Source organism: Lotus japonicus, chromosome 5 (assembly GCF_012489685.1).
Source record: "Lotus japonicus ecotype B-129 chromosome 5, LjGifu_v1.2".
Lineage (NCBI taxonomy): Eukaryota > Viridiplantae > Streptophyta > Magnoliopsida > Fabales > Fabaceae > Lotus > Lotus japonicus.
The window spans coordinates 66,036,733-66,055,497 of NC_080045.1; the positions used below are offsets into that span (position 1 = coordinate 66,036,733).

General features: G+C 36.3%; 2 protein-coding genes across 3 annotated transcripts; both read right to left on the reverse strand.

The window, feature by feature from the left end:
• Positions 1–850: 850 nt before the first annotated feature.
• LOC130720353 (pentatricopeptide repeat-containing protein At5g04780, mitochondrial) lies at positions 851–4,399 on the reverse strand. 2 transcript variants are annotated; one of them, XM_057570978.1, is made up of 2 exons: positions 4,178–4,399; positions 851–3,126 (listed from the first exon to the last, which is right to left on the reverse strand). In XM_057570978.1, exon 2 carries the CDS (start codon positions 2,985–2,987, stop codon positions 1,122–1,124), a length of 1,866 nt encoding a protein of 621 aa, XP_057426961.1. In that variant the 5' UTR covers positions 2,988–3,126; positions 4,178–4,399; the 3' UTR covers positions 851–1,121. The 2 variants fall into 2 exon arrangements, with proteins under 2 accessions (XP_057426961.1, XP_057426960.1); XM_057570977.1 differs by having other exon boundaries at positions 851–3,131; positions 4,178–4,398.
• Positions 4,400–11,573: 7,174 nt separating this feature from the next.
• On the reverse strand, positions 11,574–15,607 carry LOC130718018 (cationic amino acid transporter 7, chloroplastic-like). The gene is made up of 4 exons (XM_057568449.1): positions 15,117–15,607; positions 14,451–15,019; positions 14,083–14,317; positions 11,574–12,399 (listed from the first exon to the last, which is right to left on the reverse strand). The coding sequence occupies exons 1-4, from the start codon at positions 15,505–15,507 to the stop codon at positions 11,831–11,833; spliced, it is 1,764 nt and encodes a 587-aa protein (XP_057424432.1). The 5' UTR covers positions 15,508–15,607; the 3' UTR covers positions 11,574–11,830.
• Positions 15,608–18,765: the final 3,158 nt, after the last annotated feature.

Below are 18,765 nucleotides of genomic sequence, written 5' to 3' on the forward strand. Positions count from 1 at the left end.
TGATCGGGCCGGGTCACTAGGTAAGACAAAATACAGTTGTAGACAGAGACAATTTGTTATGGTCTAAATTGGGTATCAGCATCCGACCCGAAAACCAATATATATTTGGGCCTTAAGTTTTTTATTTTTTTATTAAACTCAGGTACCGCTCAATATAATACTTGAAAGCCCTAACAAAAATTCCTTCTCCAACCTAGTAGGCACCGCAACCTTACTCTCAACTTGGGTTTTCCTAAGGGAACTTGTGATTTCCGAAGCATCCATGTCTAACTTGACTTCAATACGCTTTTATTTGGTTCAAGATCACATGGGTCATGATCATAGCAAGCGTTCGTGCTTATTTGCATCACATCAAACATGCTTCATCATTTCAAGATCACATTGGTCATGTTCATACAAGCGATCAAGTTTATCATGGCATGCCTCGTTTCCCAAAAATTTATTCAAATTTATACACAAATTATCACTCCTAAAAATAAAAATCCAAATTTGTTAGATGCAAAATGCAAATGATGACACGATCCCAAAGAAAGGTGGCACTTGTGACTAATCACTTGAAAATTGGTCTGCCAATGGAGAGCACTTAAGTCTACCCAATTTGTAATATCAATCGAAACCTAGCAGATTGGGATAAAAATAAAATGGTTCTCATTAAACCAGAAACATGCCTACAGTTTTTTTAAGGGAGACAAATGCATACCTACAACTAAACATCGCATGTTGGCCTGCGGTTATTTTTTCCATCACTGCAATTCTGCAAATAGATGCCATGATTTTGCAGCAAAGTGAGGGCTTTCATGCTCATCAGATGTCTGTCTACAACATGTATGTTCACAAAGTATTACCCATGTTTCATAAGTCATACCACCACTTAAGTATTACCTTCATTTAACTGCAACAAACAACAAGTTTCAGGCTCATTTGTACTTTACAAACAGTTGAAATCAACCCTTTGCATCGACAATATTTTCTGTGCTATATAAAGTAGATCGATAGAAGATTGCTCGAGTCATATTTAATCATCAAGCCTTCTCCAAAAAATCAATGGACAGTGGTTTAAAGAAGCAGGAATTAGTTGGAGTTAATAAAAATAACTATGGGATTGTTTCTTGAACACAAGTTCACCAAAAGCCTCCACAAGAACAAAGACCATCCTTAAAGTGGTGAAAACGGTTTGTATCTCGAACAATGATCTCCCGGCTTGTAAACTTAGACACGAGCTTCATAAATTCATGGCAATCACCACAGATTCTGAGGTTTTTCATAATCCTTATTGGTATGTTACTAGGCAAACACATCAATCCAAAGGTTATAGCAAGCTTCTCACTGTGGTGCCTCAAAAGCATTTGTTTGCTGCTTTCTTCCACATCGTGCAGGTCATTATTGGTATCAACCTTGTAATTCAGCTTCTTCAACTCCTCAATCAAACTATCCAACTTAGCATAAATCTCCTCGATTTGTGGATGATTTCTCTCACCCACAGTAAATGAGTGAATCTTATTCTTAATTTCAATCCAACTCGTACCCCTCTCCTTCCTTATGTCACCTTCTCTGAGGGCCTTCCTTGTTCTTGCAACTTCCTCCCACTTTTTATTTGCTGCATATATGTTGGCAAGCAAGATGTGGTTTCCAGCATTGTTAGGTTCCATTTCAAACAGATGCTTGGCTGCAATCTCAGCAAACTCAATATTGCCATAAATTCTACAAGAAGCTAAAAGCGAACCCCACATAGAATTAGTTGCATCAAATGACATTCTCTCTATCAAGTCATAAGCCTGTTGAATCCGTCCTGCTCGACCAAGAATATCAACCATACATGAGTAGTGACGGACACTGGGTGAAAGATTATGCTGTTTGACCATGAGATCAAAATACTTCTGTCCTTCTTCATGCAAACCCATATGACTACATGCATTTAGTACCGATACATATGTCACTTCATCAGGAAAGAAGCCTCTCTGCTGCATTTTTTCAAATAATATCATAGCCTCCAGCGCACAAGCATGTCTAGCAAACCCAGAAATCATTGCATTCCATAAAACAATGCTTTTCACCTCCACACCTTGAAATATAAGGTAAGATTCTTTTATGCAGCCACATTTGGCATACATGTCTATAATGGAGGATGTAACATATGTATTTGAATCAAATCCAGACTTACATGACATTGCATGCACTTGCTTCCCTTCAATCAAAGTTGCCAAGCTTGCACAAGCACTAACAACAGATGATATCATAAACGCGTCCTGCTCGAAACCCATCAACTGAGCATTCTGAAAAAGCAGCAAGGCCTCCTCATGAAACCCATTCTGCACATACCCTGCCATCATTGAACTCCATGTAACAGCATTTGTCTCAGGCATGCTCTGAAATATCCTACCCGCATCTTTCATTGAAGAGCACTTAGCATAGACATGGAGTAAAGAAGTTCCAACAAAACAATTTGAATCTACGGAAGCCTTAATTGAAAAAGCATGCAACTGCATGCATTCAAGTATAGCACATCTGAAGGCACACTCACACAGAACACTGGAAATGGTAAACTCATTGAAAGGGGTCCCCTCTCTTTGCATTTGAATGAAGAGTATGAGAGCTTCCTGCTCCACAACATTCTGGGTAAGCGCTCCAATCATGGTATTCCATGAAACTAAGCTTTTAACTGGCATTTCATTGAATTTTTTGCGAGCATCATCAACTAACGAACATTTAGAGTACATGTTAATCAGCATATTTGATGTCAATATGTCCATTTCAAAGCCGACACGAATCATCTGAGCATGGCATGCCCTTCCCCCCACAGAGGATCTTGTTTTAGCACATAACTGCAAAAGATACTGCAAATTTGAGACACGAGTAAAATCAGGATCCACATGGACATCTTTTTCCACCTCTAACAGCTCTGGTTTGGCCTCAGAAATAACTGACAGATTCCTAAAGCGAATGCCAGAACAAGCACAAAACCTCCCACACCTTCTCAAGGGTTTCATGTCATTGTAGAGAAGGAAAAGGAAAACAATATTCACCCAGCATCTCTAAAACCTCCTTAGAAGCCATTCCAGATTATTTTGTAGGCACTTCATGATTATCCAGGTGGATATTTTTGTAGGTTGGAGATAATGCAGCATTCTGAACTGAAGAAGATGAAACTCATGTCAAATAAAAGGACATTCTTTAAAAGATCAACACTATTAAGTAAAATAATATTAAAAATCTTACACAGGTCGTTCTATAGACGGTTATATTTTGTTAGAAAACATTGAGCTGCGTTCGGAAGAGCTTATCTTACAGTACAAGCCTTATGCGAGTGTTTACATAATCTTATGTAAATAACTTATTACGTACTAGAAGTTGTTTCAAGCTTCTTTTCTTAAGCTATTCAGATTAGCTTACTAATGAGAGTATATACCTTCCTATAAGCTATTTGACTTTATTTCAATAATCTTATGCATCATTATTAATGTGATAAGCACTAATAAGTGCTTAATTAAGTTGTTTACTCAAACGTGCATTTAGGCCCCGTTTTGAAGAGCTTATTTGAGCTCCTTAGAAGCCAATCCAGTTTATTTTGTAGGCACTTCATGATTATTGAGGTGGATATTTTTGTAGGTTGGAGATAATGCAGCATTATGAGCTGAAAAAGATGAAGCTCAGGTCAAATAAAAGTGTATTCTTTAAGACACCAACACTATTAAATAAAAGAAAATCTTACACAGGTCGTTCGATAGAAAACCCTACATGGAGACTGGAGAGCGAACATTTTGGAAGAGTTTATTTGAGATTATCTTAAAGTAAAAATAAGTGTTATGCGAGTGTTTGAGCAATCCAATGTAAATAGCTAATTATCTACCTAAAAATTGTTTTAAGCTTATTTTCTTAAACTAGTCAGATAAAATAGCTTATAAATAAGAGCTTATACCTTCCTATAAACTATTTTGACGAAATTAGCTAATGTGAAAAGAACTTACTGAGATAATCGATTAATTACTGTTTCCCTACCTATATTATCAAAATCTATAACAAGTTAAACAAACCTAGTGAGTGTGATTGTGAGGATCAGGAACAGGAACAGAGTTTGATTGGATTAAGGCTAAAATTCAATGAGCGAATTGAACAATAAACACAGTGAATGAATATTAATCAAAGTAGTAGAACTTGTTTGTAATAAATAAAAACCTACCTAGACAGTGTGAGAAGTGTGGTGGTGTCAGAGGAGGAACATGAGCTTACACCTTCGCCGCGCCACCGTGGGCGTGGGAGAACCACCAGCGCTCCCTGTAACTGTCTACTCCTTTTGGGCCGGACCCTAGCTTTGGATCATGTTGCACTTAACGGGTACTATTCATTTTTTAAAAAAGAACTAAAAACAGAAATAGGCTATATTATAAGGATGAAAAACATATTTAAGCCTTTTATCCATCTTTTTTTAGTTTAATAGTTTACCTTTCTCTACAGAATTTGATGGTGGAAAAATCAAATTTGGGAACAAAGTAAACAAATGAGAACCTTTTTTTTGGTCAGGGATAGTGATCTTGACATATGGATTTGGGCCTTTAAGTAAAATTGGGCTTTTCTGTTAAAGGTCAAAACTAAGCCCACAGTTCCATTTCTACTCAGAATTTAGATCCAAATCTGAAATGGGTTAAAGTCCATTTTTAACTAAATTACTTCGGCCCAAAGACTTTTCAATATGTTTCTTCCTATTATTTATCTCTAAGAAGCCAATCACAAAGAAAATCACAAATATGGCGGCTCTAAACAGTGTTGTTAAGATATATAATAACACACTAATAGCTACACAAACTAGTGGAAAAGAGTTGACCCAGAAAATAAAACTAGTGGAAAGAAATCAAACCAAAATAAAACTGTATTATATAATATAATATAGGTGTACCTAAGAAACTTTCATCCACATCATCATGTGATGACAACATTCTCCATATTTGATACATAAAATAATATATATGTAAGGTTAACCAATGACTCACATATTTGATGGTCTCCCTGAGTTCCATATAAGGCACGATAATAATAATAGGTACATGATTTCATGCCAAAAACTGACAAAATGGAAGATATCTGTAACACACACACAATGAATGATAAAGGAAAGTGCAAGTGTTATGGCGTGTGGACCAGACCTCACAATTCACATATTACTTTAAAGTGGGGGTGGAGACAAATGAACCAACCATCCCATACCCTTCCACTCGAGTCTTCAAGTCCCACACTGATTAGTTTTTTTGTTGAATTCTATTGAGTATTCAGGACAGTCTTTTCACATGATCGACCATATCTTAACCAACTAAAATGGAAGCCTCATGGAAAGAAACAAAAATGAGATACTCAACTCAACTCATCATTCACCCATATCACATGATCTCTAGAGATTTTGGTTCAACTAGTACCTGTCTAATTCTTCACAAGTAAAGTTTAAGATTCGAGTTTTGTATCTAGAAAAAAAATTATTGTGAGAATTAATTACAACAAAATGCGAATGTTTTTAACTCGAACATGATTATCTCATATGGAAAATATTAGGTATGACCAAAATATTAAAAGATTTCCCTCCTCTCTCTCTCAACCTGAATCCCTTTTTCTCATGTACTTTTCTTTTTTGGATGTACTTTAAAAAGAAATATAAAAAATTATATGACAGATAGGCTGCAAGTTGCTGTGTGGATGAATACAAAATACATGTATATTTGGTGACTTAATTCTGGTGTCTTGATAAGATCTTTTTAGTTGGACCTACTTAACAACTTTGTCTTCACATGTTGCATGTGAGACCATAAAGAAATATTGTCAAATAAACAAAGATAAGGACTTGAAATAACAAGTAGTAAGAGAATAAGCACAAGACAATAAAAGAGGAAATGGAGCAGGATAGAGGAATGGAACCGATTGAATTCCCATGATTCAAATCACATCACCAAATGGAGAGTGAGATTGACATAAGATGAAGGGTAAACCATACCAGAACAGCGAGGGAATAAGTGTGCTCATGGGCAATATGATCATGAGCATGGAATTGTGAAATACTACAAAATATATATATATATATATATATATATATATATATATATATATTGCATTTGTCCATTGGAAATTAAAATGGTGGGAGGGACAGGTATTCAAAACAAGATCTTTTATCCTCAATTGACAATTGGTATCTCAATTTCTTATCTTGTTGAAGATATTTTATCATATCAATTAAAAATATGATTTAACCTATTATAAACTTGCATAATAATTTTTTAATTGACATCTTAACATTTTGTACATCACACATAAATGAGACAATTGAATTACAAAAGATTTCAACTCTGACATTCTGCCTTGAAGTTGTCAACATGTTCCTTGACTTTTGACTTAGAATCCAACAAGTGGAAACTATCAATTGTGATGGGAATCCATGTCGATCCTTTGACTGTTCTAGATGTTTTTGAACCCTGTTTATCTAAATTGATCAAAAAACTAAAAAGACAACCCCCTACTATGCAAATTGCAAAGTAATATTTTCTTTACTGATGAGCGAGAACCTCTTAATCTTATCCCATCTATCGCATCTTACAATATAGATATTCGATAGGCGACAATGAAAGATGAGGAACAACATGTCAAGGATAATGCCTCAAGTATTGTCCAATATACATATATATATATAACTTTACTAGATAAAGGTTTTAATATTTAAGGTGCAACTTTAATTTCGGTTAAAACATCTTTTTCATACCAATTGGAATTTGGAAAATGAACAAAAAAAAAAGGAAAAAGAACACAATGATGAGAGTCTTTATATGCACAAACCCATCACTTCCTTAGTAGTCTCATATTAATCAAAAAAGTCCCTTCATCTCTTCCAATAGCTTGCAACTAGAATGGAATATTGATGTGGGTTACTCTCTGCTAATAGATGTGTCCTCTCTTCTTTTAATGCTGTTTAATTCATTTATATCCTCACTTGGAATTGGAATCTTTCACTTTGTTCCTTTTCATTGTTGAAGTTACAGTGTGATGGAATAGTAGACATGAATGCAGCTTCAAAAATATATAAAAGATTACACAAATGGGGCCATGGAAAGGGAAATCAAGGGTGGGGTAGGAAGGAAAAGTAATCAGGACAAAAAAAGGAACAAAAAGGGACAAGGCAACTGAGAACAAAACAAATGGTGCAGCAGACAAACAAGGTTCAATTAGGATACAAAAGAAAAACATGATGCCAACATATTGGCCCATAATATTTTGTCCATACACATACTTTGTTAGTTAGAGACCACTATCATCCAACTTAACAACTGGCAAAATTAAATAAGTAGTAGGCATGATAATTTGCAAGATTCATAGTACGTTTTTCCTTTGTTTTGTTTTTAATTAAGCTAGTCATTTCAAAGGGTTTATTTTGAGTTTATTTCGTAGCATAATATTGAACTTAGATTTTTCGCAGCATCTACAGGGCTATAACAGGTTTCACCTACCGTGTGTCAGTTTGTGTCAGTCTCAAACTGACACACGGTGCTTCAGTTCACTACTGGACCAATAGATTTAATATTTTTAATTTGAACGGCTCAGATTAATTGCCAATTAAAAAAATCCGTTTGTTAAATATATATTGTTTTACTATTACACCCTTCTTCCTACCCAGGTTTCTCCCCACCCCGACCACCGTGCCTGATGCCCACAACGGAGTCCAGCATGCCGGCCATGGAGATTGATGTTGAAGGAGACAACCTCCGTCACGTCGACACCACCGCCGTCGCAGGTGGAACAGATTTACGTTCACCAAGCCCACCCCACCCCCACCACCACCACCCAACCCCTTCTCCCTTCCTACCCTTCTCCCTCCCCACCTCCACCCCTTCTCCCTCTCCCTCCCCGCCGCCTTTTCCTTCAGCCATCGCTCCCCCTCCACACCTCATCCCCTTCTCCCTCCCACATCCACCTCCAGTCCACGAACCACACCATGGCACCATGCCAAAAACTGATGGAGGGGAATGGGGTTTTCCATGACCATGAGAGTAAAGGTGCAATTTTGAGGAAGGGAAAGAAGAAATTGAAATAGCAGAAGAGGCAAAAGAGAGTGGAACTTGGATCTGAACTTGAACAACCCTCCATCACCATCAAAACCCACCTTTTTCCACCGCCACTACCGAAGCTCATCTCACTTTGTTGTGAAATGGATGATGTTGTTGGTGGCCACCAAAGAAGAGGAAAATGTTAAAGGAGAGAAATGGAAGATGGCCGCCGATCATATGGTCACCAAATGGATGATGATGTTGTTGATTAATTCAACTTTGGTGGCCGACAGTGAGAGAAATGGAAACCGGAACAGTGATAGAACACAGTAATCAGTGAAGGAGAAATGTGGAATTTTTTTAACAATAGAGGGTATTTGTGTCTACTCACGTAAAATAAAAACTGAAGCACCGTGTGTCAGTTTCAAACTGACACACCGGAGGCGCAGCCTAGCCGCTATAACAGTAAATTAATAAGTTACTCTAAACTCTTTAACTTAATAAGTTTTAATATTTATTTAAAATAATCTCAGCCATTGATTACAAAACTCAACGACTTATATTAATGGTGATGGAGAAAACAGTAGAGAATTCTGCTAAAAATGATCCAATTTCACAAATACTAATATTACTATTTGGATAAACTTATTAAAAGAGCTAACGATATGTCTATGAGCTCTTTTCGACTTACTTTCATAAACTGCTGAAAATAATTTGTAATAAGCGCTCATATCTATCTATCGAGTAAAAATCCTGTCTTCACCCTCTGTCCCCAACCCTGTCTCACTAGTTAAAAATTGACAACTCAATTAAAATTCCACATCACATTTAACAGGTTTAGCCAACGGTTTCTCGTTTTTGTCTACGTCTTCTTTCTGTCAATTTTCTTGCTTCACACCCACCTCTTTTCCTTTCCATATGCAGAGGCTGCACATGGTGGTTACCACAAAAATTGATCCAACCATATAATTGAGATTTATAATTAACGTCGCTAATGGCTGTGGCAGTGGCCGCGTTAGTGATGGTCATAATCTTATCTGACACTTCGATATGAATGTGTTCTTGTTCCGGCGATCTACACCGCGAGATCTGCACCACGAATTTTATCACCGCTATCTTGATCAGCGGCAACGACGATGGAATCGGAACCAACGTCAATTGATTTCCGGCGTTTATTATTAGACGAAGGAGCGGAGGTAGTGCGATCTGGCTTTTGCGATTTGGCCATCTCCTTAACGTTGTCGGTGGCATCCCTAAGATTTGTTAGAACTATGTGTGTGTTCAGTTCTCAGAGAAAGAGGAGAAGAAGATACGAGAGACAGATTAGGTCACAATTTGGGGGAAATCATCTAATTCTCATTAGGGTAATCAGATACAACATAGTCTATTTATAGATTCTACTAACATATTACTATATATACAACAAGTCCACTATATCTCCAATTTGAATTACACTTTAACAAGATTGAATTGATTTTTTATACAATCCGATCCCAGACTCATTTTTATGCTTGCTACACTATTGCCATCTCCTTCTTCATGCTCCGTGTTTTTGCTCAATGATGGTGGAGTAACGCAGATAATTTCACATTTTCACCAGTAATGGTAGGAGCCTTGAGGTGTTGGAGATGGAGATGGAGAGAGGAAGCGTAACAGACTAACTGTGAGTATGTGATAACTTCGTTAGGTGAATGAGAAGGATGATGTGGAATTTTAATTGAGCTGTCAATTTTTAACTGGTGGGACAGGATTAGAGACAGACGGTGGAGAAAGAAGATTTGCACTCCTATCTATAACTTATTTTTAGTCTACTATCATTAATAAATTTCTTAAAAAAACTTATGAATAATTTCTTATTATAAGCGTTTAATTAAACATTTTACCCAAACACAAACTTCACAAGGAGAAAGAATGCTGCTGTGAAACTTTAATTATTCCACCACTTTCAATAATGACAATTTCGTATTTTCTATGGATGGTAATTGATGGTGCTTGTGGAGTAATTGGATAGAAGAATTAGTGGATTGTTTGGTAAATGAATCATGCAGTCCCAATAGCTAATCTGGTTAATGATATGCAACTCTCATTCAACTTTCTTGTTTAATGCATTATTTTCTATAAAAGATGGTAAAAATGAAGAATGTGACTTTCAAAAAAAGAACTTGAAAAATTACTAAATTAGTGTCATATCAGCTAATTTTAATACTAAACCTAAGTATGAAAAACCTACAATTATTTATTAGAAAAGTAAGCCACGACGCCATTTGAGGACAGAGTTTCACCTTCACAAGCAAAACCCACTCCCATGATCAAAGCACCATCAAGCCATGGCCATAGACATTATCGTTCCTCTCTGAAGCTCCACCCGGCCAGCTATAGCATGAGCACACATTTTTTAAATAAAAAAAACATAAAAGTAAAATAGTCAAATTGACAAGTCAAAAATTAAGAAATCTAAAATGCTAAATCTAGTGTGGATCTCTGACAAGGAAATTCAATTCACCAGTGCTTGCCATTAAGTGCAAGATGTGACAGCACAATGGAGATAATCGGACTTCACATTCCTCATTTGTCAAATTACAGCATGTCAATCTTTGGATCATCCATTTATTACTTTTCACAATTCATGCTAATGCTAATCATGAATTAATCAAGACCAATTATTGTATAGCAGCATATAAGGACCTTTCAAATTTCTTCTTTTCAGAATGACATCAAGTCCACTTTGTGTCATATTAATTGCCTTTTCCCGTTGAAATGGACCACTTAGCCATACCATGATATTGGTCCTTTCATAAAGGGAAAACAAATTTCACACTAATTTCATCTCCATTATAGTAAGATAATAGAAGGTAGAGTAGTTAGATATATCATGAACAATGTGATAGGAAATTAAAAGTGAAAAAAGTAGTGAAAATGAAAGGAAAAATGTGTATAGTTCAGATAAATTCCAAATGTTAATATTATGATAACATTTACACCCTTAATTATGTGCCCACAAAGATTAGGTAAAGTTTATTTAGCATCAAAATTTGCTTTCATAAGACAAAATTTTATTTTTATATGAAGTTACAATATTAAAATTTAAAAGGTCTAACTCTACCTCAATTTTAATCATAACTACATATCATGCTTTTTTTTTTGCTACATCGAAAAATATAATTACATATCATGCTTAAATTTTCTTTTTCTTACTTTCTCACTAATTCAACCAAATAAAAAAAAATCCTTTTCCTTTTCTATTGTCTTTTCTTTTATTTTTACCCCTCATTTTCATCTCGTATGTGTTGGTCTTGGTCAAAGAGACTTGCAAGTTGCAATGTCACTTCTCATGTTTTTTCTATTTAGCTGTTGGTAGTCAATGAATTAATATGACACATCATACATACAGATTTTTCAACTTCATTCACACCTAATTTCATTTTCACTCATTGTCCACACTCACTCTCTTTCTATTTTCTTTCCTTTTTTCAATCATATATTTTATCACACTTTTTACTTTTTCTCGTTTTATTTCCATTTTTCTCCTCCCTCCATCACTTTTCCAGAGAGTGCGAACAATTGTTTTCCAAAATTTCCATTTAATTTTTGGGATAACTTGAGCCATAGAATTTACAAAAGGGATCAAAACCTAAGCCGCCCTTCAACTATACAATTCCCCACTTCTACAAAAGTTGCATCCTGTTCTAATAATCTATCTCATTTAATCCCCATTTCACATGATTATCCCTCTCCCCACATTCTTGTTCCGAATGAACACCAACCATTCAAAAAAGGTTGAAGTCCATCATGACTTTAAAACATAAATTAAAAATGATCTACACTTTGGAACTCAGGTCCTCACATTCTATTGATTCCGCATGAATTTCACCATTCTTTTGACTGAGGGAACCATCTCCTTCAGCATCAAAGCTAGCATGAACGCTGTAAAAGACATAGAAGAGCACCGCAACTGCCGAAAAGATTCCAAACCTAACATAGGATGGTCCATCCAATGCTCCAAGCAAGAACAAATTCAAAAAGATTGAGATGCAGGGTATCCATGGCATGAGTGGGACACCCCAGAATTCTGGTCTACGAACTTGAGGGACCATACAATGGAAAAGTTGTAACACTGCAATAGCAATTACACCACAAGCACAAAGCAACCCTGCTTTTGCCCTTCCTGATGGTACAAATTTCCAAATAAGTGTGAACATGATGGCGGTAAAGGAAAATGAGCAGAGGAAGGACAATGTAGGCCATGGATTGGTTTTCCCTGCATCCACATAACGTCTATAGATCACAGCATTTGCCACCATGTAAAAGACAAAGAGGGTGCCAATGGACACCAGATTAAGGAGGATCTCAAGGTCAGTGAAAAGGGCAATTGCTGCTGTGAAGATCCCTGAAAAAGGAGATTATATGCGGATATGAGAAAAATGTGACCCCAGAAATGCACAACTGTTTTTAATATATGCTACCACTCAAAATAGTCTTAGAGTGAAAGGAAAACGAATTTTAGATAGATATTCTAAGAATCAAAATGCAGCAGGGCATAAAATCATGGAAATCATCATTGAGGCCATCATCTTTAAATGGCTATCTAAAGAAGTAAGGTCCTCCATCGGTCAATGATTCCAATCAAGGGGAATATATGAACTCATCCAATAATGGGTCTCGAATCAATAAAAACCACCAATGCCTTCCATTTGAAATGCTTTTATTCTTCTTCTAATGAGTGAGTTGAAAAATAAAATAGAGGATCGAAGTCAAGAAACTATTATTTTAAAGTGATCAACATCTTTCTATCCTAAGCCACACAGCAACACGCTTAGCACACGCAGCCATCACCATCTATATCTATTACGTGTATTCAAGACACTGTCTACCAAATACATAAATTGAAGCTACTCTTTAGAAAGTACTAGATAGGCACATATACCATACCCAGGGAAGAGGAAGGGGGGACCATACTACAATACAATAACATGTTAGGCACACAGCCCCTAGAAAGCATGTGACATCCATATGGGATAATATGTTAATGGCCTTTTCCACCATGCTGGTTTTGGATACGGTGTCAAGTTTCCCTTTCAAATAGAATAATGCTACTTTTAAGTTTTAACTATGGTTTTCTCAAAATCACCAAGGTGAACAACAGCTCTTTTTCATCATGGAAAATATTCTATTCAGACTCCAAATTCACTCCACCTTTGAGAACTTTGAAAAATATAAAGAGATCATCAATAATGAAAGATATAAATGCATGTCTCATGTGATACGAATAAAAAGAGATATATGAAGAAAAAGTTAGTTGTAAGGGTCACAAGAAGAAAAAAATGAGTCATGAATGAATTAAAACTCATTTATTATTGTATTGGCAGCATGTCAATTACCCCCTCCTTTAATTGAATTTGATAGCTAAAACCATCAAGAGGTTAATTGAATCTCTCAGCAAGGGTTTTGGATAGGATAAAACTTATATCAAGTTCCTTACCTCAATTCCATCAAGTTTATGTATAATTTTTCAAATTTTGATAATGAATTCTTAATAAATGACATATATTTTTAGAAATAGTTGAACCTGTGTCATCACATGATTGGTAAACTTGATGAAATAAATTTCTCCCTTTTGGATGACCATCCAGAGGAAGAGCATGATCATGCCTAGAAACACTTATCAAGTAAAATCTTGAACTACATGCATTTATTGAGCTAAGACCAACCAACCACCATATGGGAATGCACAATAGTATATTGATAAGCATCAATCCCTTCATTATCAAGGTGATAGAGAACCCCATCACCCATTCTCATTAATGAGAAAGAAGACACTAGTCTTATCACACAACCCAACAGAATAACCAGTTAACCACACAACACATCTCCTTTAATCACATTCACATCACACCTCACCAGAAGTAGTGTGATCTATGGTTTAGATAAGTTCAACAAACACATTCCAAATTTCAACCCCACCGGCCACACACATTACCAAGCAAAACACATGACCAACATCATAAACAACATTAATCATAATTAATTAGTACTAATTGCAATTAGTGAAGCAGTAAACATACATACATACCAAGAAAAGCAGAGGCGTTGACAGGGGTTGAAGTTCTGGGGTGGACCCTAGCGAACCAAGTAGGGACCACATTGGAGCGTCCGATGACACACATGTAACGTGCCTGACCCAGCATCGCCACCAACAGCGACGTCAGTATCCCAAAACTGGCCCCCACCCCAATCACCCGTGACGCCCATCCCCAACCGTCCGATCTCCCGTTAAACGCCGCCGAAAATGGCGCCTCAGCATCAATCTGCGTGCACCGCACCCTCATCAGATAAAAATCATAAATCATCATCCGTACACGAAATCAACACTCTAACAATAAATAAAATAAAATAAAATAAAATACAAAAATTCGTAACGGAAATTAGTTAATTAGTTACCAAATCGTAGGGAAGAAGCTTTGACATTGAAGCAGCCATTAAGCAATACAAAACGGTTACGATCGCAACCGAACCCGAAACTCCGATCGGAATATCTTTCACCGGATCTCTAACTTCCTCCGCCATCGTTGAAACGGCGTCGTACCCAATGTAACTCATGTAAACCGCCGCCGCGCCTTTGAACACCCCCGCCGCGCCGTACGGGAAGAATCCCGACGGATTCTCCCGGTGAGCCGGCTCCGTGAAATTCTTCCAGCTCCCTCTGCAGAATCCGATCACTATCACGAACGCTATGAAGAGTATGTGCAGCGCTGTGAGGATCATGTTCACCACTGAACTCTCCCGAGTGCTGTAGCAGATTACGAGAGTGATCAGCAAAACGACGGCCACCGCTACGATGTCTACCTGGTTGAAGCCGTTGGGAAAGGAAGGGACGGTGAGCCTCCATTTCTCCGGGGAGATTCCGATTGCGCTTCCGAGGTAGACTGTGAGGCTTCTGGCGACGGCGGCATTGGACATCACGTAGTCCATCACGAGGTTTGCGCCGGTTAGAAACGCTGCGAATTCACCTGTGGAAATCAAAATTCAAAACGATGTCACATCAACAATGGAATCAGAAATGGAAATGAGGTTGGTTGAGAGGGGGGAGGGAAGGAGATGACGGACCGAAGGTGACGCGGAGGTAGCTGAAGGCGCCGCCGGCGACAGGCATATCGACGGCGAACTCGGTGTAGCAGAAGGCGGAGAGGAGGGCGCAGAGGCCGGCAATGGCGTAGGAAAGGACAACAGCGGGACCGGCGAAGTCGTGAGCGGCGCGGCCGGTGGTGACGAAGACGCCGGCGCCGACCATACCGCCGAGGCCTAAGCCGACGAGGTCGAACCAGCGGAGGGTCTTACGCATGGAGGAACCGGAGCGGGCGCGAACTTTGCTCATCTCGTCGTAGGAGGTGGAGACAGAAACGGCACGGCGAGCGAGGCGGGAGGGAGTGTGGGCGACGGCACCGAGGTAGGCGCGGAGGCTTGAGAATGATGAAGGGTGGTTGGTGGTGGTTGCCATTTGCGCCGATTGGGTGTGACTCACACTCACTCAGTCACACTCAAAGCGTGAGAGAGAGAGAGATTGGGATTGGAATTTTGGATAAATTGATGGATAGAGAAAGAGAGCTTTTATAAGCTCTGTCACTGCTTGCTTACACTGTTCCAGAAACTAGCTATGTGAACTAGTAAATAAAGTATAGTATACTAAACATTTTTGTATTTTTGTATTTATTGATTTGAAAATAACTCTTGTGATATTAAATATTTTGTGAGTGATTATTAGAATATCCATTTTGCATTAATCAGCCTAGCATGTACCCATATAGGTTACCTAATTTTGTATCTCAGTGAAATTAATCCTTTCTACTTTACTTTTTAATCCAGAATAAATATATTATCTATAGGATGGAATCCAGCACTAGGATAAATATCTGAATCATAGGCTTTGCTCAGTATAAGATAAAATAGTGGGATTATATCATTATGTAATCCATTATTTGTTCTGTCAGTAAAATAAGATAAGATAATACAATCTTATTACTCATCTTACTAGCGGAATCACCCGTGCAATGCACGGGTTAGTTTACTATATAATATTTACAATTTGTGTAATATTATATAAATGTTTGGTATATATATATATATAATATATAGATTATTTAATGAATTTTATACATTGACTTAAAAAAATGTTAATTTTTAATTGAGAAAAATCTTTTGGATAGTAATTTTACAAAAGATTTTTTAGTTTAAAACCATAATAACAAAAAATGTGACATCAACCCAACATGGGTCGACACAACTGGCTTCGAGTTTAACCCTCACCTCCTCATATGTCGAGAATTAAGATCCCCTACCCAGTTGGCAGCAATCGTCCTAAGGGAGATCCCTCAACGCTCCTTCTAGGAATATGCCTCTGCTGGCCTCCTCAGCATGCAACTGGCGCCTTATCCGGTAGTCTGGAGGTACTTTCTCTTCCTTCTACCATTTTTATAACAAAAAAATTATGGCATCAATGATTTAGAATGATCAATTTGTTGGTATTGTTTCATAATTATCAATTTATAAAATATTTAATATTATTTTTAATAAGTACTCTTATATAATGAGGAAAACAAATTATATATGGGACAAACAAATTATATAAAATGCTTGTAACAAAAAAAATATATAAAATGCATTTAATATTTATATTAAGATCACTAATATCTTTAAAATTCATTTTTCATTATGTAGGGACAAAAAGTATTCTCTAATTTTTTTTTTAAAAAAAATATATACCCATATAATTATTGAAATGTAGATCTAAAAACTATATTAAAAGTAATTGTTTGTTCTAAATTCAATGGTCACTGCATATTTTACTTTTATTAAGTTGTTCTTTCATGCATTTCACATACAAAAGAGAAGAATCAAACTGTGCATCAAAGAAATTACTTAGAAAACATTTGTAAATCTAGCAGGTTAATGCTTTGAGCAAACTAAGAAGATGATCGTTTGACTTACTACATCTTCTTTCTTGTAAAAATGAAATTATTAAAATTACAAAATGAAGGATCTTTAAACGTGTAAAAGTATGGATCAAAGTTAAACCTTTATGTGAAAAATATAAAATATAAAATGAAAATTTATAAAATATAAAATATAAAATTCACACAAATTTGGATCAGATTTCAAATTCATTTTGTGTATGTCTTTCTATCTTGGAACTCTCGAATATTATCCCTTGATAGGTTTGCCATTGGCCTAACTCATCACTCCTTTGTTGAAATAAAACAACCTAATGTCTTCCTTTGAACTTGTCTCATTACATGCTCATCCCCAAAATCTCGCAACATTTGATTGAGCGCTCCCTTATATCGGTCCCCTTGCCTCTAAAATGACTGAGGAAAATACCAAAGCAAAGTGAAAGTAGGGGAAGATAGAGAAGATAGAAGAAAAGAACTCCACATCAAGTAGAACAATTTTATGGAAATTATCGTTCACAATATTATGCATGACGTGTTAAAAAATAAGAAAATGGGAAAAGGAGTCATGAAGAAAAAAATAGCACACGGTATATCACAAGAAAGTGAAGAGAAGAAATGCACACATGTATGCGCAAATGATGAGTACTTTCTATGGAGAAGTAGAGGACCTAGAGGAAAAAAAATCAAAACAGGGGAAGATCAGATGAAATCATGGAGAAAAGATAACACTATTAATTATATTAGGGAAAAAAGAAGAATGCACTTGCACAAATTTTTGCTTTCTCTAGAGAAGTAGCGGACCCAGGAAAATATAAATTTAGAAGATAGAATACATTATCTCATGGGTAACATATGAAATATTGACAGAATAAGAACCACTGGGCCATCGTGTCCTTCAGCAACATATTGTAAAAATTGTTGAGCGAAATCTTCCCACGATGTACACTTTAAAATTTCACTTCCGCTGGAATTTAATTGGTAAAGTAATTAGATAGTTTTTAAATTTTAAAAATTGAAAAACAATTAACTTATATTACTTACTTCCGCATACAAATACATTTGAAAATACCGGTCAATTTCTCATCCTCTTTAGGATTTTTAAATATTGAAGAATATGGTGCGAAATAAAACCCCTAAAAAGAAAAAATTTCCAGCTTCTATAGGTTTTACTTTAGTTTGCAACTTGAAATAGAACCTATATACATGGATGAGTGCAAGGTTTATATTTGTAATTATTGATAGCGACGTTTTGTATGACAATTTCGTTGCACAACCTTTCTTTTAAGGCTGACTCAAATTTTACAACGGGGCTACTCCAAACTGTACACTGAATCTTGTCACCTTGAAAAATGTAGGAGTTTTGTTAAAACATTTTATAGATGCAAGAATTTTTTTTTTTGGAAAAACATCAGTATACTCTAATATTGGAAAAAAAAAATTAAAAATCTCTAAAAAAACGCTTGATATGAATATTTTTTTTAACAAACCTTAGCATCCATGAAGATCATGTCAATGAAGTTCGGTTTGTCAGGTTGCTTTGTGTTCAGAACTCTCCATAGTCGTAGCACTCTGACAACTATTTTCCAAGCTTTATTGTTCGCAATCCTGATTTTGGATATATAATTATTAGTTTTAAAGACTGCATTGACTTTAGGTAGTGATTGGAGAAATTTTATTTTTGCTTCATCTAAAAACATTGGAGAAATACTCTTTAATTGACAAAATTTGAATGTAGTACTATTTTAATTGACAACCATTAGAATTAGTATTTGCTGGTTAATTGTTAACGACCACTGTTTCAAAATATG